This window comes from Desarmillaria tabescens (genome assembly GCF_030435595.1).
Source record: "Desarmillaria tabescens strain CCBAS 213 chromosome Unknown EV420scaffold_18, whole genome shotgun sequence".
Lineage (NCBI taxonomy): Eukaryota > Fungi > Basidiomycota > Agaricomycetes > Agaricales > Physalacriaceae > Desarmillaria > Desarmillaria tabescens.
The window spans coordinates 326537-346800 of record NW_026848317.1 but is presented as its reverse complement, the minus strand read 5'-3'; the positions used below and the strand labels follow the sequence as shown (position 1 = coordinate 346800).

The 20264-nt window shown below is 48.2% G+C and overlaps 7 protein-coding genes across 7 annotated transcripts; 5 read left to right on the top strand and 2 right to left on the bottom strand.

Annotated features, from left to right (window-relative positions):
* The first annotated feature begins 2778 nt into the window (after positions 1-2778).
* On the top strand, positions 2779-4902 carry EV420DRAFT_387444 (aromatic compound dioxygenase). The gene is made up of 12 exons (XM_060481943.1): positions 2779-3274; positions 3329-3397; positions 3451-3511; positions 3559-3663; positions 3719-4005; positions 4057-4100; positions 4154-4247; positions 4307-4410; positions 4459-4479; positions 4530-4555; positions 4608-4678; positions 4724-4902. The coding sequence occupies exons 1-12, from the start codon at positions 3066-3068 to the stop codon at positions 4821-4823; spliced, it is 1191 nt and encodes a 396-aa protein (XP_060330538.1). The 5' UTR covers positions 2779-3065; the 3' UTR covers positions 4824-4902.
* A 255-nt stretch (positions 4903-5157) lies between these two features.
* EV420DRAFT_1544482 (UV radiation resistance protein and autophagy-related subunit 14-domain-containing protein) lies at positions 5158-6677 on the top strand. Its single transcript, XM_060473237.1, has 5 exons — positions 5158-5311; positions 5359-5546; positions 5598-5891; positions 5941-6118; positions 6169-6677. Exons 1-5 carry the CDS (start codon positions 5247-5249, stop codon positions 6671-6673), a joined length of 1230 nt encoding a protein of 409 aa, XP_060330537.1. The 5' UTR covers positions 5158-5246; the 3' UTR covers positions 6674-6677.
* Positions 6678-6872: 195 nt separating this feature from the next.
* On the bottom strand, positions 6873-7930 carry EV420DRAFT_1643129 (uncharacterized protein; the record flags this gene model as incomplete). Its single annotated transcript, XM_060477458.1, has 2 exons — positions 6873-7477; positions 7540-7930. The coding sequence occupies 2 exons, from the start codon at positions 7928-7930 to the stop codon at positions 6873-6875; spliced, it is 996 nt and encodes a 331-aa protein (XP_060330536.1).
* Positions 7931-8623: 693 nt separating this feature from the next.
* EV420DRAFT_1270513 (uncharacterized protein) lies at positions 8624-9849 on the bottom strand (the record flags this gene model as incomplete). The annotated part of the gene is made up of 8 exons (XM_060467575.1): positions 8624-8832; positions 8889-9059; positions 9113-9162; positions 9216-9320; positions 9371-9397; positions 9453-9486; positions 9539-9759; positions 9809-9849. 8 exons carry the CDS (start codon positions 9847-9849, stop codon positions 8624-8626), a joined length of 858 nt encoding a protein of 285 aa, XP_060330535.1.
* A 1410-nt stretch (positions 9850-11259) lies between these two features.
* Positions 11260-13745, top strand: EV420DRAFT_387332 (uncharacterized protein). The gene is made up of 3 exons (XM_060481942.1): positions 11260-11307; positions 11365-11476; positions 11535-13745. Exons 2-3 carry the CDS (start codon positions 11414-11416, stop codon positions 13635-13637), a joined length of 2166 nt encoding a protein of 721 aa, XP_060330534.1. The 5' UTR covers positions 11260-11307; positions 11365-11413; the 3' UTR covers positions 13638-13745.
* Positions 13746-14312: 567 nt separating this feature from the next.
* EV420DRAFT_1544456 (uncharacterized protein) lies at positions 14313-16363 on the top strand. The gene is given in 14 exon segments (XM_060473236.1): positions 14313-14383; positions 14430-14561; positions 14614-14670; positions 14721-14739; positions 14790-14844; positions 14895-14921; positions 14972-15056; positions 15111-15191; positions 15248-15315; positions 15366-15432; positions 15484-15578; positions 15634-16105; positions 16167-16332; positions 16343-16363. The coding sequence occupies 12 exon segments, from the start codon at positions 14350-14352 to the stop codon at positions 15955-15957; spliced, it is 1044 nt and encodes a 347-aa protein (XP_060330533.1). The 5' UTR covers positions 14313-14349; the 3' UTR covers positions 15958-16105; positions 16167-16332; positions 16343-16363.
* Positions 16364-17444: 1081 nt separating this feature from the next.
* On the top strand, positions 17445-19483 carry EV420DRAFT_1544406 (aquaporin-like protein). The gene is made up of 13 exons (XM_060473235.1): positions 17445-17642; positions 17706-17733; positions 17788-17847; positions 17901-18045; positions 18108-18321; positions 18377-18471; positions 18523-18557; positions 18620-18685; positions 18734-18835; positions 18886-19160; positions 19216-19291; positions 19348-19403; positions 19460-19483. The coding sequence occupies exons 1-10, from the start codon at positions 17502-17504 to the stop codon at positions 19020-19022; spliced, it is 1023 nt and encodes a 340-aa protein (XP_060330532.1). The 5' UTR covers positions 17445-17501; the 3' UTR covers positions 19023-19160; positions 19216-19291; positions 19348-19403; positions 19460-19483.
* Positions 19484-20264: the final 781 nt, after the last annotated feature.

The window sequence follows — 20264 nt, the reverse complement described above, 5'->3', positions numbered from 1 at the left end:
GACGGCTTGTCCCGTGAAATATTTGAGGAAACACTCCATGTCTGGCACCTCCTCCCTAACCATCGCCTCGCGACGTCGATTAGAATTAAGTAACCCCAATTTGTGAAAGGGAAAGATCAGATCACAATCCACAACCTACGAGTGCCATCAACAAGGTATCGACAATGACAAGAATAGAAAGCCCACGCTGGTGTTCCTTTTGTGAGGGCAGGTGTATTGAACCGATTGCCAATAGTATTGATAGCATTGCTAGAGACAGGCTTGCTCTCGTAAGGATTGTATATCCTTCTCAGCACTCAGAAATTTCCGGGGGGAAAGAAGAAATAGAGCGGACATTGTCCCACTTGTGTTGTTATCGATATCAACTTTCAAGCCTATGAGGCTTGAGGCCCACGAAGAAACTCTTTCTCCCACCGTACGCCTGATCATACGGCCTCGGGTGCCGTTGAACATGTCCAGGAGACGCCGGAGGATTACCGGATGGCAACCTTTGAGCAGATAACTGACACATTTATGAGGCGTGGAGATTAGGGAGACCCATAAGGATCTGATAGTAATGTACGAGCCGGTAGTGCTCTATGGAAATGGTAGACTTGATAGAGCGTGATAATGAAGTGGTTCAGACGATGTTCAGTCGTTTCCTTCCATAACCCGTGCACTCCAAGTCACCATTATCCAGAACGCCGAGTAGGAGGAGCTGACGTGTTTGGGTGCATGAGGTGATAGCCGTCGAGAGACTTGTCGTGACGGGCCGAGGGTCAGAGAAGATGATTGACATCATCTCAGTCTACTGGACACTGAGGTAATGGAGATTTGTGTGAAGAGGCAGTAAGCCAGTGCCGGTGCTGGTGGCGCTTATGGATGGGGTGGTCTGTAAGAGAAGATTCCAGAATTTGAAAGACACAACATCATTGGTGTCACTTGAGGTTCTCCGCGTCGAGACGAGGTGGCGCTGCAGTATTGCAGGAGCCCAGAAAGAAGGGTGCGACGTGGTCAGGTCCTCAGGATCTATGGTTGTAATTTTGCTGTTCTTAAGCCAAGGCGCTTGGTCCACAAGAGTGTTGCATCAATCTAAGCAAATAGGCTAAGAATCACATCATCGAAGTCGCTTCCAAGAAGTTTAGACACATGATTGTCCATAGATCCCAACATGCACAAACAAATGGGGTGCGACGACTATCATCGTTTGCTCCTTATTCATTACTTCATTTTACTTCTTCAATTCTTGGCCTATTGTCGTCCTAGATTCAGAATTCTGTTAAATGGTTATCTTCCTCGAACGTCAACAAGTGACAGAACCAGAATAGACTCTCAAAGACTCGGACCGCAATGGCTCGCCCTGACGCCAGAAATTCCAATATTTTCTCGCTAGTTGGTACCAACCGAACAGCCGCTAAATATCCCGTAGATTTTGGCCCTTGTTTCGTGTGTGCAGCTACTGGCACTCGACTCTTCTGTCGGATCCAACATTATGAACTCATCTTAACATCCCAGACACCGGCAGCTTGCCTATTACTCCGGCCCAGCACGACTACCTGTGCAGTCGTTACTCGCCTTCAAAATTAATAACCTGGCTCTGTCCTTCTCCATCATCAAATCTCTGGACACAGATAGAGAATCTGTGTATCACTTATTCTCCCAGCAAGTACGAAACGGGTTATCGTAGGTCATGGTCTCACTCGTCAACTTGATTGAGCTTCGTCGGGAGCATGGTTCGCTGTGATGTGCCATTGTTGACGTATACGTCTCCGATAACCATGCCTTCGATCCGCTAGTTGGGTGTAGGACCAAAACTTTCAATGCAGGCAACGGTGTCGAGTTCGCGTATATAGCGGCACGAATCCTTAACTCCATAGGTGGTCTTGTTTAAGCTTTCGATAGCACGGACTCATGACCTTCTAGTTGAACAAAGAAATAGTGATAAGTTTATTTTTTGACTGTCAGCCTCTGTTTTCAGGCACGGCATATTTTGGATCTATACTAAAATAATAATTAAAAGCAGGAGTTCCCGTCCCGTGTCCTGCCTATGGTACATGGGCATAGCCATCACTGTTCACCTGTGTCATTGCTGATACTTGAACATACAGGCTTGGCTGCGCAGGTGGTGTTAAGCGCGACCAATATCGTGCAAGACATTTTTCAGAGGTCGTTTTTCCGCCTTGGCACAGCAGAAATAGCAAGGGACGTACAATATTTCTTGGCCATGATCCTCGGAACCGCGAGGCTCTTCTGGGTATAAAGTGTCGACTACCTCCGTTAATCTCAATGCCTACATCACGTCAATTAGCAGTGATTGACTGATACTGTGATTCTACTGCACAAGTTCTCTCAGTCAGAGGATTGTATAACCAATTATGCTGGTAAAGTATCTTCTCGCTTGCTCCGTGCTTGATCAATACCGCAGCAAACTTCCATCGCGCATCCGACTCCTCACCTCACCTCAATCTTTTGATTTTCTTCCATATGCCACGAACTGCGCAATGGCCGCTGCGGTACTGCGCTTATCATTTGTTGTTCTCTTCAGCACTGATACTTGACCCGGTCTAGGTGCTCAACCGCTCGCCGATGTGGGCACGGATGCTTTGTCGCAAGTTCCTCGGTTTCGCGTTGTCTACCGCTTGTACAATTTTGTACGTATTCACGGAGCCGTTATAGTCAATCGCTCAGTGCGTATTTGTCAAAAAGTGCTGAAATGAACCAATACTAATCCTCGCAATGTACGATTCCCAGATCGCTTGTTGTAGCGTTGGCCAAAAAAATTTGCATACACCCTCAATGACTCTGCTGGATAAGCCTTAAAGCATATACGAACTATAACCCTGAAACAGGATCATGACACTTAGAAAACGCCGTGACTTGGTTTCTCCCAGGTCAACCCTTGACAAATTGGGTGTATTCTCATTGGCTGGTGTTCAATGGTTGCCAGCCCAGCCTGACCCTATGCGACGCACCGGCTATGTGAAATTGTGATTTTCACTACAACAAGTTACCCCATAAGCGTCTGCAACTGGGTGAAGAGGGTATAAAAACCTATCGGAATTACTGGTTAATCACCAACATCTGCGATGGTTTCTGCTCTTGCCAAACTCTTCCTTGCTACTTCGGCCGTGACCTCTGTCGTCGCACACGCTTCTCCCGCTCCCGCGAACTGGAAGCACAATAATCTCGAGGCGCGTCATGCACTTGAGAAACGATGCGGAGACGTCTTAGCTGCTCGTCGCCGTAAACGATCGGAAAACGCCTTGGCTCGAAGGAGCTCTGGGGTTCTCCGCAGGTAATCCACTTTCGCGTTTGGTCCTTCTTCCTATACTTACGCTTTCTTCTCTAGGACATCGTCTAGCAACGACAGCACCTGCCTCGTGACTCCTGAGGTCACCCAGGGACCTTATCATATTTTGTATGTTGCGGATGCACTCGTCTTCGTCGGTATATTGCTCACCACTCCAACAGAGGTGAAATCGTGCGCCAAAATATTACCGAAGGACAAGCGGGAATCCCTCTTGAAGTTTCTGTACGTAGGATTAACCATTCTACTTATTCGACGCTGACTTCTGGTAGGTCGACTTTATCGACATCAGCACCTGCGACCCCGTCCAAGTCTGGGTCGATGCCTGGCACGCAAATGCCACTGGTTACTACGCTGGGTACATTGCTGAAACTGGTGTAAGTCTTCTTCAAATATGACGGCATATACTGACGGATATTTTATACTTCGCAGTCTTCCCTCTCTGGAGGCAGCGGCGACGGTGGTCAGGGTGGAGAGGGCGGCCCGAGTAGTGGAGCAGGGGGTCCCGGAGGTGAAACTGGAGCGGGAAGCCCAAGCGGTGACGCTAGTGCCCCGATTACTTCCTATGCCAGTGGTTCGGATGCCCCCACCCAGACTGCCGCTGCGACGACAACTAGCTTTGGTGCTTACGATGGTGCCGACTCACCATCTGCTACTCAAGCTCTCAATCAGGCTGTGGACGATAACAGCACTTTCCTTCGTGGTGTCTGGCAGTCGGAGTAAGTTGTAATTTTTATTCACTTACAGTCGCTCATGTTTCATTTGCACAGTGAGGATGGACACTTAACGATGTACTCCGTCTTCCCTGGATGGTGTATGTAATTTACGGTGTTTCCTTTGACCCTGGAAGATTTATTAGCAATGTAGATTCTGGCCGAGCCCAGCATTTCCACATCAAGACGTATCCTGAAGGCTATATCGCCGCTAACGGTACTTTCATTGCGGGAGGAAGTGCAGTGCAGTAAGTTTTCTTTTCAGGTTGAATGGTTCATGATCTCAGTTGATTCTCAAAATACTTAGCACTGGTCAATTTTTCTTCGACCAAGACACTCTTGACGCTGTTGCTGCCAATTCTATCTACGCCGCCAACTCTATCTCGTGGTCCGACTCTGTTAGCAACGATGGTAAGCGTATTTATATCGAAGACTAGTCCCTTTGCTCAGACTTCTCAGATGACATGTGGTATCCTTACCGTGAGTTTCCTCACCTTCCGTCCAGCCAGTCCGCTTACGTATCTTCGCAGAGTCTGCTACAGGATATGATGCTACTGTATGTATTCCGCTCCTGTTGTTATGCTTGCTACCTAACCATTTTACGATAGATGGATATTACCTGGGTCGGCGACGAGATCACCGACGGACTCATCGGTTCAATTACAGTTCCTCTCAACATGTATGTCACATCAATACAGTCGAAACCATACTAACTGGCTCCTAGGACATACGAAAGCCCCGAAGTCAGCACCCAATATGCTGCGTTCGACGTTGAGGAATACGAGGCTGAGGGCTTGCTCCCTGAAGCATCTTTGTCGGCGTAAAAGATAGCGGTCTTGAATTATGACTAAATGAATTGCTTTATCAATTCCTACTTAAATAAAAGATACTTCTGCTTTTCCTTCTTATATCGGTATCAGCAATGCCCTTGAGAAAACATAACCTGCGGTAGCTTGGAGTTGTAACCATCTGTCTAATATCTATTGAACTTGGAAAAATAAGGGTTGAAAAAAGATCTGAAGGCCGTACACCTCAACATCCATGAGGCCAGAGAACTGAAGGTTACTAAAAGCCCAGAAGTTGCCCCTTGCTGCTTTGTGATTTTTGGGGGGGTAATTGAAATAATTTATTCTGCCAATACGCGCGTCGACTCAGATATAGATCACGTGTTGCTCTTGCTTTTGTACCACCACTCCATCACTGTCTACCGATTCTACATGTCGGTTTCGTAGCACAGGAATCTTTCTATGGACTGCAAGATATGTGAGCTGAAGCAGCGACAATTCTATTGTGAGAATTGCCTCAAAACACAGTACGACTTTTCGGATTCCTTTGAGTCATGCTCACTTCAATTTGCAGCATTCGTGACTTTCGCATCCAAACGCAACATTTTGCTGCCGACCGCGATGACCAGGTAGCAAAGTCATCTAGAGCACTGGATGGCTTCAATGCTTCTCGAATCCGCCGCGCCAATATCTCTGACATCCAGAGCCGTGTGGACGAGTTGATGAATGGGCTTGCTAGCATGCGAAAGGACAACGAGAAGAGTACGTCGAATTTCTTCTGAAGAGTTGAACGCTGGAATTGACCTTCAGCAGAACGGGATCGTCTCCGAGCGCTGCGCGAAACACTAGCTACGCGTCGACAGACATTATCTGCTGCCAAACTCCAGCCACAGCCCAGCATTGCACATCAAGCCACACGTGAGGCTCAGGAACTCAAAGCACTGTCGGTTACTATTGCCCGTGCTCGTTCAGGTCTCGTTCAAGAATTGGTTGAAGTCTTCAACGTTGTAGAAGTGGGCGGCCGGCCGCCCATTGGAGGAAAGGCCGGAACAAAGGGTGAATGGACCATCGGCGACCTGATTCTACCAGTCCCAGGCGATATACGGCGTGAGCATAGCTGTTGATTGTTAGTTGTTGCCATCTAATGTTTTTTTAGGTTATCCACCCGACCATATAAATGCCGTAATCACCCACACGATACATTTCGTCTCACTTCTCACTCTCTACCTTGGAGTCAAGCTTCCTTTTGAGATCCATTGGACAGGGAAGAAGCTTGGTGTGGGTCAGCCGTGGATTGGCGCAGTCAGAGGGAGTGAACATGGTGGCTGGGCGAAGTACGTTTTTCCATCTCGTTCCCTAGGTTGTACCGACGCGTCGTAATTAGATGGCACACCAAGCATCCCCTACACCTTTCATCGACTACGTTATCAACAGCTACGCCTTCTAGTACCAAGAGCATACCCATAACATCGGAATCCTATCTCGAGCCAGATCCTGAACCACAGGCGTCGTTCACGACTGCCTTAGCCATGCTCCTCTACAATGTCTCTTACCTCGCCTACACCCAGAATGTCGATGTCCCACTCAATCAAGCAGGCGATGTTCTGAGCAACCTTTGGAGTGTTTGTTGCAGCAGTGATCTTGGAAAGTGCGTACAGTTATTTGCCCTTTTACCTGACTTTGACTTTGCGCCCAGGCGGTCTCACGAGACGAACCCATTCCTCCCACCACCTACGCCAGCTGGGTTTGGCTTAGATTTCATGCAGCTCCTCCAGGCAACCACTGCGAATCCTGCGTCGAGAGTGCGTGCACATAAGGCGAGAAAAAGAGTCGAAAAGTTGCCAGAGGTGGACGAGGATGGATGGGACATTGTTGAAGATACAACGTGATTGGGTGAGAAGGAGGGGAATGAAAACTTCTGATATTTGTCTGACCATTCCTGCCAGCTATTCAGGCGTTCTCGTTTTCCCACCTGCCTAAAGATAAGAGAAGATCACAGGAAGGAGTGGAGGTTATTCAGGTTAATGACAGATTTCTGTGGATCTGACAGATGGGGACCTTGCACCCCGGAAGCATGCTTGTGGTATACTATTCCCTGCAACGAACGCCAGGTCTTGTCCTCCACTCAAAGCCTTTCTCCCGTGCCCCGCTTTCATCAGTATCAGGAATCCTCTCGAAAGTTGCTAGCCGATAATCCTCAGGCATTTCTTCGACATATTTATTGAAGTGAAAAGGTGTCCTGTACTTCCCCAAGTAGTCTGACATCGGTCGAGGAGTTTGTTTCCTCCTCCATTTCCCATCCGCTAGAACGGCACGCATGGAGCTAATGTCAGAACATTGACGTGCCAACTCCATCCACTCTGCATCACTCATGTTGGGTTTCCTGATCATCACGTATCCAAAATCGATGATGACTGGAGACCTATCAGTGGCTCGGAGGATGACATTGCCGATGTGGACGTCGTTATGGAGGACACACATTTCGTTCTTGACGCTGCGAAAGGCATCCATGACTTGGTCTGAAATCTTCTCAGCCTCGTCCAGAGGAAGGTCGATACCAGGTTTGAGTGAATCCATGTTGGTCCCTTCGATGTACTCGACAGCGAAGCCGGGAACGAAGGCAGTGATAGGGTGCAGAGGCGAGGTAGATATGGGGAGACGAACTGTCCCGTAAAAGCGGGGAATAGTGTGTCCTTGTAGACGGCGGAGACGATATGCATCGACCTCACATTGCTGATGGTACAGCTTTCGGTACCATGTAGATATTTCCACATCCAGTCCTCCCATGAATAGACATCGGGCAGTTGCTCCCGCTTGTGTAAATCGTCTTCGAGGAGTTCCAGCCAGTCAGGAATGTCTCCTGTATGGATCCTTTCCACAGCGTGACGCAGTCTATTCTCGATGGAAGGAGACCAGGGAAGTTCTCCGAATTTCATGCGTGGACTATTGCGAAACCCGAATCGGCGGTCGTTCAGCTTTAGAATGAATCGGCCGCGGGAGGGGGATGTCACAAGTAGAACGACTGAGCATGTGTAGGGTAGGAAACGCTCCAGAACCTTAGCAGTAAGAGGTTTGAAAATAGCAGAGTCTTGAGCTTGATACTGGAGATTATAGCTTTGATCCAGATCGATAGAACGTATCGTCATCTCTTAAGGCAAGACTGATCAGCGGACTTGCCAAATACTATGGGAGGCTTACATTCGATCTTCCCCTAGGGTAACAACCGCTGTCGAACAATAATTATTGTCCTTCTCCGAATTCGGGTCAACTTTGGTAACCGCTCTTGTAAAGTTATGGGCATGAACTGTCTTTGCAACCACTGAAAACGTTCGCCCCTGGACCAAGAAGGGCATAATTCTTTTCATGCAGTATCTAGTGCGCGACAGATTGCAGTCGCCTTGCAAGACGGAGAATGGAACAGAATAGGTCAGAAAATGATGTCATTCATCGCATAGGGGCTCCGTCACCCTCACAAAAATGCAAGGCTCAAAGAACGGGAAATCGGATCGTTTGCTACGCTGCTACACTCGGTTATTTGTCAATAACAAGACTCGACGGAGGGAAAGCTTTCAAGCTGTTGCAAACTCGCGGCATCTGTACTTTTCAGGCGAGCACCCACATCGGCGACGCACTATCCACATATTTTGCCCCCTTGGCACTTTTAGATCGAATTACATCGGAGAACATAGAAAACTGGGAGAAATCTAGAACATACCAGAAGACAGCGCGTCCACGCGCAAAGAACAACTCAGTTGAAAAATAGTACCCACAGGACTGAAAACATGTACACACGCAAGTAGCATTGGAATTCGGTAACACTTCGACGAAGATGCTCTGACTTAAATATCAGTACTGATAGTGATGTCATTCCACTCTTCCTGTGAATCCACTGCTTTCTGAATGACATCCTGAACAGCACGCCGACAATCACTTCCCAAGAGCAAATTCGTTGGGAATGCTTTGCCTTCTGCTACACCCTCACCTCTCACGACATCAAGGACAACTCGCACACCCTTTTTCGGGTCTCCCGGTTGTTGTCTGTCGTAAGCTACCAAATAGAACATTCAGTCATTGAGCGCGAGGGAGAAGAAGAGCTGTATCTACCTTGACAAAACGCCTCTGCCCCGTGCGCTACCTCCTGGTACCCCACTATATCGGCCTTTCCCAGGATGCGATGTCCAGGAGAGAGAAAGTTGGTGCGGAAGAACCCGAAGTCGAAACATATACTACGAAGACCCAAAGGTGCGATCTCCTGATGAAGGGACTCGGATATGCCTTGGAGATATTGATCAGTTGGGGCCCGGCGGGATCTACGAAAAGCATGACACCTCTGACTGCGAATTTTGACCCATTGTACAGGCCGGAGAAAGCCTGTGGGCTAGAGAGTACAGCGTGAATTCGCGAATCACTTGTCCAGAAGCAGGTACTCACGTCCAAGAACCTATAGAGCCTAGAAATACGAAAGTTCCTACATGTCGTTCACGCATATACGGAAGGAAAGCTCGCGCTACGTTGAGAGGACCAAAGACATTGGTGCTGCAATAGTATACGTGAAGAAACAAAAGAGATAAATAGAGGGGAACTACTTCAATTGATTCAAGGTCTCTTGGGGTCTAGTACGAACGAAGACATGAACAGACGTGATGCCTTATTCAGAGAAAAACTAACGTTGCCTCTTCAACGGACTGTAATAAAGCATATCCTAATGCACTCTAAGCTCCGTTTCACTAGAAGGCAGGCTGAGGGCAGCTGACCAGCGTTATTGACGACCACATCGATTCTACCATAGATAGCGACGGCCTTCTTCGCGACGGTATGCAGTTCTTCCAAGGGTGCAGTTACGTCCAACTCCAATACGTCTGCACCAAGGGCCTTGAGGTCACCAATCTGGGATAACGAGCGTCCACGCACTGTGGCGATGACTTTCTCACCGCGCTCTAGGGCGGCGATGACGAGTTCACGCCCGAGGCCGGACCTACAGATATACGTTGGTATGAGAGTCGCGATTAGACGAAATGACGCACGAAGTCCCCGTTATGAGCCAAACCAGTTGTTGGGAAGACATAGGCAATGTGGTTGAGTGTACATCGCCGTAGTAGTCTTCTTATAGTTTCATCGAGAAGTGAAAAAGCAGACGGAAATGGGAATTGAAGAAGGTCGTATAGGTCACGAAGAAGTGATGTATAAGGATACCAGGACGACAAGCCTTCGCACCCTGTAATCGCCTTATGTGAGTTCCGTCTTTGATGGACCTACTCTCAGACCGGCGTAAAATCTCGTCAGCTGCAGAATATTTCGCAAATAAGACAAAAGTAGACGGTGCAAGATATTCGTAGAGACAATGGTGATGTGCACAGTGCCAGTCACATTACGGATACAACCGCGAGATCAACGTGAGATACGGTTGCGGTCATATTCGTATCGTCGTCGACAAGGAGTATCTTATGCAGAGATGTAAGAGTCATTCGCTTCATAATGGTGTCTGTGCTAACCTCGATAGCATCAGTTTTTTACCGACCATTTTCTTAGGCACCGTAATTTTATTGTATGATTACGGTAGTATTTTGAGTTGTCAAAGGGAGCCAAGGTCTATTAATACAGTGCATCCTACTTACCAAGGACGCATTCCAGATACCTCAAGTGGAATGAAAGCAATGAGGTGTTCGTCGTCAATAAGGGTTTCATATTCGACGAAGTTAGGAAGAAAGTAGGACCGGCTCTACGGACCGATGCTCCGCATCGTCAAACGTAATTTTTTCGGGTATTCATCTTCCTCCCGTCACTCCACACATACGTCCCTGGCAGCAGCCCAAAGGAACCAATGAAACGCTGCAAATCTAAGTTTTCACTTCGCTGCAGATATATTCTGTTCTTTCATGCTTTCTGGTGAGTCTTCTTTTGAGTCGGTGGTTCAGAGATGTGAATCTTTACTGTTACAGAACAAATGTCGCTTTCGAGGATAAGCGAGGGTACTTTCATACTCTCATTGCATAGTTCCATCTCTGGCTGTACCTCAAGCTAGGCTTCGTATTCGGCTTGAGCGTCTGAGCAGCTGTCTTAGTTAGGAACATCTTTTTATTCGCTCTTCTTCTGGCATATGAAATATTTGCCAGCTTTTCTGGGATGCCCGCAAATCAAAACCGAGGATTCCGGCATCCTGATGATTTCCCGATGCTGTATCTGGTCAAACAATGCAAGGTATGATTCCGGCTTACGATGCAGGGACATCACTCAATGGACGCTCCTGTCGCTAGATATTTTCTCTATTAGCCCGCACATTTTTTGTCCTCAAGCTGGCACAGTCCTCAGTGAGCACGAAGGATGCTAGCATTGGAGAGACGCGCTACCCCGTGAAACTTTTGCAACCGATGCTCTGACAATAATTTCTACGAGGGAAACCCCTGATGAAAATCATATTCCGGGAGGTCCGGATGTGGCTTCTCTTGTACTGTTCTTATTGTTCGCCCGCTTTTACTACTCTCTTCTCTCTCTCGTCTGAGTCTCGCAGATCCACATCTTGACTGTACGTCTCTTTTTGCTTTCAATCCTTTCTCTAGTTTCTGACATCAACCGTCTTTAGCTCAGCGCCACAAATACCCTCCGTCGCCACTCGCGCACACCCGTTGGCCATGCCATTGAAGGGCATCTCTCCTCTCGATTTCGAAGCTGGCTCTTTGACTCAGGCAACGTCAGTGAGTGTAAACGCCTCTTCTCGCTGTTTATATCCATAACACTGAGTATTATCTTTAGCCACTCGACAAGCTACCCGCATGCTGTGCATGCCCTCTACACTGCAAACGCTGGTCTGACCCCCAGCGCCTCTACCCTTCCCAATATCGCCTGCTACGGGACAAGGTCGCCGAAAACCAGTACAAGTGGCGTAAAGCGACTGCAAATGCGCAGGAAGCTGAGGAACGCGCCAAAGAGCTGGAAGGGCGGATTGATCTCTGCAAAGAAGAGACGGCTCAAGCGAAGGATGAAGAGATTCGGGCCAAGACCCGGAGAATCCAGATGCAGGACGAAGAGATTGGCCGGAAGGATGAAAGAATACGCCTGATGGATGAGGAGATCAGGAGGATGAGTGCAGAGATCTGGACAAAGGACGAGGAGATTAGGATGAACGTGAGGGAGATCCACGCGATAGACGAGTACCGGAGGAAGGACAACGAAGCAGGACTGCTCTCTCAGCGATGCAAATATGTCGAGCAGAACCTCGACAGTCTCCGCGCCGAGAATGCCAGCCTTCGTCAGAAGATCTATGTCCAACAGAAGGAGCATGGGATACTGTCGAAGGAGCTGGAAGTGACGAAAGACATTCTGGGCGCGAAGGACCGGGAGTTGATTGAAGCCCGAGCGACGCTTTCATCCAAACAAACAGGTCTCCCCAAGGACGTCCACAAGGCCTTTCAGTTGATGACGCATATGCGCCAGAAGCTTCATATTGCCGAGAAAGAGGCGCAAAGGAAGGTCTTTGATGTCGAGGAAGAGGCACGACAGAAACTCCTTGAAACTGAGGGAAAGGCGCAAGAGTTAACGAAGGAGCTAGCAGCGAGCCGAGAAGCTGAGACGCGTACACATGCAGGTCATGAACGTGCGGTGGAGCAATTGATATCCCAGCTAGAGGAGGTCAGGCGAGTTGCAGCGGAGAGGGAGAAAGAGATAGAAAGGTTGGGTGTCGCGCTGAAGGAAGTAATGTCGCAAGGAAGGCTGGTATCGGATCGATGTCGAGAACTGGAGATGCGTCCTCCGCCTGCCGATGAATCGCACCAGCGGAGACTTGAGGAAGAAAGAAGCATCGCCATGGCCACGCTGAAGAAGATGAACGCAGAAATGTCTATCATGAAGGAGGCCGGCATGCAGCTTATCGTGGAGAACCAGAGTCTTTCGGGAGAAATCGAACGGTTACAGGGCTGGAAAGTCGAAGCTTGGACGGCGTTGGAACAACGGGAAGTGATGCTACGAGATATGGAAGGAGATCTTATCGCGGCTCGAGAAAGTGCTAGGGAGCTCATGGAACGTAACCGGATCTTGGCCACGGAAGTGGACGGCCTACGCTTCTCGACCGACATGACTATGGAGGCTCCCTCAGACTCGGATGCAGTCCATCTCTCACAAATGACATCCATAGCATTGGCGCGAGAGGCAGAACTGATCCAAGTCAAGGAAGAGCTAGCTCGCTCCCTCGAACGGGAGAAAAAGGCATTGGAGAATTGCAAGAATCTTCACGCGCAGGAGCCTCAGAAACAGTCACTGCGCTCGGGTAATGACGTCCTACATCGAGACCGGTACGACCGTCTGGTTGAGGTGATAGACCTCATCAAGGAAAGGATAGACAAGGCAAATTATCTATCAATTCCAATTACAGACTTGGATCTATCACACGACATCGCGTTCTTGGACCTGCAGGTTCGCTTGGACGCATTCGAAGACATCCAAAATTTCGAGAGTATCCCTTGGCCCATTTCCTCTGGCATCAAGGTAGTCGAGGAGACTATGCAACTCGAATGGGAGGAAAACGAGAAAAACGAGCTGTCGTTTTTGGAGCGTTTCTCGGGGTCGCTTTCCTTTGGAGATAGTGGACGGAAGCCTAAAAAACCTCCGACATGGGAGAAAGAGTTGCCGTTGTTCTTGGAGGGTTTCTCCGAGTCGCTTTGCCCTCAAGCCATTGATATCGAACTTGATTATCTGGCCAGGATTCAACAAGCGTTCGATATGGATATGTGGGCGCGCAAAGACTTTATGCAAAAGTCTAAAGACAGCAATGTCAGAGAAATGGGTCTTCTCGTGTCGCAGGCAGTCGACCGTGTGATGGCAAAGGCGATGAGGAAACAGCAGTTGAAATCGCATAGTTGAGACATACTTGTACTATTATTGAGAGGGTATCTTATAATTATTTTATAATAATGATATAATTGGAATATTTTCAAGACTCCGAGTCCTTGGCCTAGCCCGAGTACAGGCAAACCAAGCAAACTCGGAGCAGAATTGGTTTTCTAGTCGTGGCTCTTGATTGAAACACCGTTTAGTCTCTCCTAGACAAGCAGATCTGAGGGAAACCCTAACCCAGGGCCAAAATCAAGCCAAAATAGTCTTTCCTTCGCTCATCCATCTGCAAGAAACTCTCTATGGTCTCGTAAATATTTCGTCAACCTTGATAACTTTTGAAAACTTGTTATGTCAAGACCAAATCAAAAAAATCAAAGAACTCCTTCCTTCCAAGCTTTTCTAGGCTTTTTCCCGTGGTGCCAGTGTCACTGCTGTGTTCGGGGCCTTTAGATATCACGATACATCTCGAAGCCGACAGCGATTTCACTTCTAATACTGTCTATGATCAACCAGTATACAGGACGTATAGCGCTTGGTTTGCATGACAGCAACCTTTCTCTCGAAGCCAGTCTTGGCGCGTCCAAGTTCACCACAGTGCCTTCTCGTCCAGACCTTCAAGAGCTTGTCACCGAACTCCAAGCCAACTCAGCACCTGGCAGGGCCCACAAGCTCGTTCCGAATAGCAAATGTCAAACTTCTTTAGCTGAACACGCGCTGATTGGTTGGTGCTGTTCTTAGCATGTCTATAAAACCACCTTGGCATCTGCGAGGAACTGCTTAATAAGTGCGGCGTCAATAAGCACGTCGGTCAACATTCACCATCGATGGTGTCCCAATCTACTGTCTCTGTGGTCATATTGGCTCTCTGGACTGTCGCAGTTCGCGCACAAACGTATAGTGCAACATATTTGCCTTCGAACGCTCCGGCGATAACCGAAGAAGGGCAGGAAGGTGTGTAAGCTCTTGTTTGATGCTCTAAGCCCTTATTGGCTCTCGGATAAAGGAACAAATCAATGTGGAACGTCTTCGAACCAAACGTCGTTATGCCAAAATGTATATGGTACATGAAATTTTCTGTCTTTTATGAATTGTTCATTTAGATAGCCTCAGTTAATTCCGTAACCGACTGGTGCGGCTTCTTCCCGTTCATTCATTCATTCCTCTCCTGATGGCGCGAAGGTGTGTTTTCGGACCTCCAGAATCGGGGCCGGCATCTACAATCGGCAATATTGAGGTGCGTATCCAAGGCTAGATGTTCTGTACCGTCACGTTACACCAATACAGCGAATCGCGATTTCATGGTGCATCAAGGTTAATTCAAACAACGTATCAGATTTCAATTGCTCATACACTGCGCCTAGGACGGTTACGGCACACGTCTTATACCTGAAGGTACTATCACAGGGGCGCACATTGTAAAGACACCCGACTTTGTGCAAGTAACAGGTACGGTAATTGTACACGTATCAGGCGCTCGATATATCAAACCCGAACCTTCAGGTGTTGGTGATCTTACGAAACTAAATATCCCGGAGGGCGATGCTGGCGGAGAGTTAGATCCTCATGGTGCGGACGGAAATGGTACGTCAGAGGGTTTAATGTCGCCGAAGCGTAAAATTAATCAACTAAATGATTAGGCAACCCTATCGGCGGGCTTGTGTTTTCTAGTGCGTTCGGTGAACTTCAACAGATGCATGAATGGACGGTGAGTTCTACACCGACTGCGGCGTCGTCACTCCTGACACCAATGCTCAGAACTTTGTATCCTCCGAGATGTTCTGCATCCGAGCATGTGCACCAGGTCCTATGGCTCCCACGTGGTGTAAGCTATTCAGCTCGGCGCCCGCCATCACCGGTTGACACTGTTTCGTAGGCCAGCATATCTACGATGTCCTCGGATGTCAATGGAATATGCCCGCAAACTATTCAGCAGGTACCTTCGAAGACTGTGAAGGAGATAGTGGACAGGTAAAGATATATTCAATTGGTTGCGGACAAAAGCTGATCAATCCTGGCTTCGTAGCCCATGGGTGTATATGGAACTTCTACATTTTTCCAGGGTCAGGCTGCGACTCCAGCGGCACATCCAGCACCATCTTCTTCCTTATGTACTGCTGTGAACACAATTGGTGTCGCCTCATCAACCAGTTCTGCTAGTGTTACTCAGACTGGTAGTAGCTCCGAGACCGCTGGTCGCGCGAGTTCCACAGGCACAAGCGCCGGCGTCAGTGGGACATCGACGGCGAATAGTGCAGTTCATGGGAAGATGATCTATGAGGGGTGGGCATCACTTATCCTTTCACTATTTCCCGTGCTTTTGAGCGGTCTCCATGTATACAATCTATGAAATTTGAAGACTTATACGGACAATGGTCATACAGCACGGCTACACACTCACAAATATTCAAGGATCTAGCTGGTGAAGGCCCAAATGATCTTGCCGTTTGGTCGCTCCATTTTCTCATCAGATTCACAACTCTCTTTTCTCTTTCTGGGACCTGAATTCTCAGCAAAGATATCCAATCAGTACTCTGCGGAAGAGAGATAGACGGTAGAGACCTGTTGGGACTTCGAGCACCAGACAGTGGGTTGGCAGGTAATCATACGGTTGCCTATTTGCGAGGAACACCGTTAAGACTCGACCACAAATTCCTGGCAAGCATTAAAAGATGAAAGAGGTCGAGCTCGGACCGACGCTCCGTTTCACGTGTATAGTCAAGGTATAGGGTTGCACAGCTTTCCAAGGCCCGCTTTCCACGAATCATCGCCCCTTCATGATGAGGCGTCACAAACTTGAAGGTCTTCTTCTGGAAATCTTTATGGTGCCGGACTATCCTGCCGCCTGCGATAGGCATTGCTGAACTAGTTGCCATTAGCTCTACTTCAAGATGTTATTCTATCTTTCTTGGAGTCTTATCGATCATCGCCTATCGGACTCTCTATGGACGCATTCTTCAGCGTATCTACGATGTTCTCGGACGTCTGTCTGCTTGGTGCCGGTATCTTCAAAGATTATGAAAGGGGGAATGGGCAGTACAGGTACCCCCAATTGGTTTCAGCAAAAAGATCTATCCTGACGTCTACTCTTCCAAGGTGACTCGGCTCTGGTGCTTGAGGTGCGTGTAATTCCTTCCTTCTTTGCTTCTTGCTGTAAATACCATTGATATTTCCTTGTCAGCTACATCCACTAATATTATTGGTACAGGCTCCGAAACGGGTGCCAGTGGACCTCCGAGTTCCACAGGCACAAGCCGGCGTCAGCGGACTGGCATCTACATCATGCAATGCTCAGCAGTGATTCGGAACAGCACAGTTGTTTCATGGGAAGACAACTGAGGGGTGAGCGTCTGACATCCTTTCGTTATCTCTTGTCGGTCTGAGCGTAGCATCACCTGTGAAACTGACTACTTATCAAGCAATCTACCAACTCGTGCTAGACGAACCTAACAATGAAGTGCTCATGACCATTTCACAACGTGTTCACTTCAAGTACACGTTCCTCGTCACAAGTGAATCCACGGCCCTTAATTACATTGTTTCCAGCACGATGTTCGATTGACTAGTTGTCGATTAGCAAGGGCGAGACACGATATCTCCATTCTTTGCGAGCCCCCATGACAATACCAAAATTTTTTCTCTATTGAAAACCACGATAGCGAACAGGCTAATCACCATCTTCTGGTGTTTCGATAGCCCTGCTTACGGTAAATGATTGATCTAAAAGAAGACGTATCACGTACAGTGGGCACATGATCCCAATGTCCGTGTTGTTGCTACCAATGTAAGTGATGAGTCCCATGAGCGCGTCTTTTTTCGCATATATAAAGCACGTAGATCGGTCTCCGTGGGTTAACGTAACGGAACATCCTACCCTCATTCGAACCTCCCAGTATGACGATCCATGGTCCGGGCACTGCTGATCCTAACGTTGTACACCTCGCTGACATCCAACCCCGTGCAAAAATATTCACGATCTGGGAGCGACACCGACACGCAAAGGTCCATTGGCTTGCAGAATGCTTTGCTGAGTTTGTCAGTCCATTTAGCTCATTTACGATCATACGGGCCGCTTACTGCCTCTCGATGATCTGTTAGATGGGTGTCTTCTTTTACTGCTACGCAGGTTGGTGCCCTCGATGCGCGGACCTTTTTCGTATGGTACTGACATTGTACGCAGGCGTAGGTTCAACGGCGCCGTGGGTTATCGGGAATGCTATCGGAGAAACTGGACTTTCCTGTACGTCCCCTAGTGATAGATTATACCCTCTGTCGTCACGCCTTTGCCGTTAGCGATCCTTCAAATCGGAATAGCTTATGCTTCCGGGATAGTCTTCGCCATCTGCTTCTGCAGTGCGACGTCCGGAGGTCACTTCAGTCCCGGCATTACCATCGCCTTCTGTCTGTTTAAAGGATTTCCCAAGGTGAAAGGCCTTAGGTCCGTAATCTCCCCTCGAGAGTCGAAGGATTTTGAAGGGTCCTATTAATTTGCTTGCGTAGATATATCGTGGCACAAATCCTCGGAGGATATGTCGCATGCCTGTTGATTTATGTCCAATACAAGCACCTCCTCGACCAGGCAGAGGGCGCCATGGTACTCGCTGGGACTTTCTCGGAGTTACAATTTACGCCGAGCGCTCCTGCGGGTATTTTTGGATTGTATCTTCTTCCAGGAGCGAAGATAGGACAAGTTTTCCTTAACGAGTTCGTAACTGTGCGTGATTCTTCACACCATCACTTGGAAATATGGAATTGAATCCGTTTCCTAGGATGTTATGCTCGCAGTTGTGATATGGGGTTCTATTGATCCCACCAACGTTTTGGTACCTCCACAAGCAGCGCCCTGGATAATTGCTTTGGGATAGTAAGGGCACGCCTCATCTTCCGATTTGGCCAAGCTGATTGGTTTTGAAAGCGCCGTAGCGATATGGGGCTTTGCCTTCCCCGGACGTAAGCCTCGATGCTGTCACCTGAACATAGCCAAGGCTGATCCCAGTGATTTTTTGTTCTAGTCGCAGCGAATGCTGCACGTGACGTAGGCGGTAGATTAGCCGCCCTGACCATTTACGGACGCCAAGGTACGTGCAAAGTCTTGGAGACCGACCAGAAGGCTGAAAAAGTTCCAGCTTCCGGAGGGTCCTATGCCGCTCTAGCTGCCCTAACGAACATCCCAGCGACGATGTTTGGAGTACTTCTATACGAATTGTTTTTGGTAGACTCACAAAGAGGTTCGTTCTTCGTGGCGTTAAGGTGTAACTGAAGGCTGATTACTGTCTAGTGATTCCCAAAGCCTCGATGGAATACATCAGGGTACACAAGAATCATGGATGTCTCCACGATCACAGTCCTGTCCGCAGAAATTCTTCTTCTTCATCAAACAGCGAGAAGAATGCGATGGCGATAGCAGAAGCTTGAGGAGACATCGTTTTGAGTTGTGATTAGATAGAACCATGCATTTGATACATAACATTCCGACCGGTTTGGAAGCATTGGAAATGCAGCGGCCTCCAAGAAGAGCTTGTCCATTGGTCTATTGCGACAATGTCCGTGTTGGTGCATCGTTGAGCACCCTTGTGTCGAAGATACATGTCATTGAGGTTGTGATCAGTGTAAGATGGGTTATTTTTTCAGTGAACAGAATAACCGCCGCAGCCCAATGACAGCAAGAACGAAGCCGTTCTAGTGTAAGCTAACTCGCATATATGCTTCGACTAAAGATTCGCATCGAACCCGCAATCAGCGTTGCTATTTTCAGAGTAAATGCTAAGCGTACCTTGACAGATAGATATAGAAAAGATAAGTACACCATGTCCATCCGCTCTCAAATAACTTCGATCTGATATGAACGACACGCAATCATGAGACGACTCCGAGCTAGACAAATTCTCCTTGCCAGTCTCGTTTCCAAAGGAAAGATAGATAGATAGCCGGTGGAAGGAAAGCGTCATTGACTGCGCTTTGTTCGCACTTCTGATGATAGGAACGCTTATGCAAAATCTTTCGTCCTACCACCGAGCAGGCCGGACAGATGATGCAAACACGCGACATAGGGCACCCCATAATATGGTCAAAAGGTGGGAGTCTCATTCCTCACTAAGGCATTTTGACCGTATACATCGTCAGGCGGAAGTGACCACGTCCTAGGACAATGTGATATGTATGCGTAAAACCGCTGTTTTGTATCCGAATTTGAAAGCGATCGTGTGGCCAGTTGTCGGAGGTGGGGATCCAATTTTGATAGGTCCGCTGCTCAGCCGGCAGGTGACTACGGCCGTACCAGAGGCTTTGGAGAGACGAGAAACTAGCTTATGGAAAGGCGTCGAAGCGGCATGGTGAGCAAGAAGACCCCCAGCTACATAAACGAAAGCATAGAGGGCTCGATAGTTGATAGAGAACCGTTCTAGGGAATTGTTCTCAGTGCAGATAAAGACATCGCAGGTGCTTCAGTAGCGCGGCCACCTATTGATGGCATGTGCAAAATGAACGCCATCAATGACACACAAGAGGTACCGGCCTATTAGAGGATCGATTAGAGGAAACATCGAGAAGTGAGGACATTCAGGTTACTTGCAGGAAGAAACATCGTTGATGATGCACGACCCTTTCAAATTTCGTGCTTGATAAAGAATACAACTCGATCAGGACAAAGTTTCTAAG

Coding starts and splice junctions, on each gene's coding strand:
- EV420DRAFT_1544406 (XM_060473235.1), top strand. CDS start 17,502: ATGACGATCCATGGTCCGGGCACTGCTGATCCTAACGTTGTACACCTC. Junction 17,643..17,705: donor CAGAATGCTTTGCTGAGTTT/GTCAGTCCATTT, acceptor ATGATCTGTTAG/ATGGGTGTCTTCTTTTACTG. Junction 18,472..18,522: donor TGGATAATTGCTTTGGGATA/GTAAGGGCACGC, acceptor TGGTTTTGAAAG/CGCCGTAGCGATATGGGGCT.
- EV420DRAFT_387332 (XM_060481942.1), top strand. CDS start 11,414: ATGCCATTGAAGGGCATCTCTCCTCTCGATTTCGAAGCTGGCTCTTTG. Junction 11,477..11,534: donor CTTTGACTCAGGCAACGTCA/GTGAGTGTAAAC, acceptor TATTATCTTTAG/CCACTCGACAAGCTACCCGC.
- EV420DRAFT_1544456 (XM_060473236.1), top strand. CDS start 14,350: ATGTCTATAAAACCACCTTGGCATCTGCGAGGAA. Junction 15,316..15,365: donor AACAGATGCATGAATGGACG/GTGAGTTCTACA, acceptor ACCAATGCTCAG/AACTTTGTATCCTCCGAGAT. Junction 15,433..15,483: donor TCCTATGGCTCCCACGTGGT/GTAAGCTATTCA, acceptor ACTGTTTCGTAG/GCCAGCATATCTACGATGTC.
- EV420DRAFT_1544482 (XM_060473237.1), top strand. CDS start 5,247: ATGGACTGCAAGATATGTGAGCTGAAGCAGCGACAATTCTATTGTGAG. Junction 5,312..5,358: donor GAGAATTGCCTCAAAACACA/GTACGACTTTTC, acceptor TTCAATTTGCAG/CATTCGTGACTTTCGCATCC. Junction 5,547..5,597: donor GCGAAAGGACAACGAGAAGA/GTACGTCGAATT, acceptor GACCTTCAGCAG/AACGGGATCGTCTCCGAGCG.
- EV420DRAFT_387444 (XM_060481943.1), top strand. CDS start 3,066: ATGGTTTCTGCTCTTGCCAAACTCTTCCTTGCTACTTCGGCCGTGACC. Junction 3,275..3,328: donor AGCTCTGGGGTTCTCCGCAG/GTAATCCACTTT, acceptor TTTCTTCTCTAG/GACATCGTCTAGCAACGACA. Junction 4,006..4,056: donor CGTGGTGTCTGGCAGTCGGA/GTAAGTTGTAAT, acceptor TCATTTGCACAG/TGAGGATGGACACTTAACGA.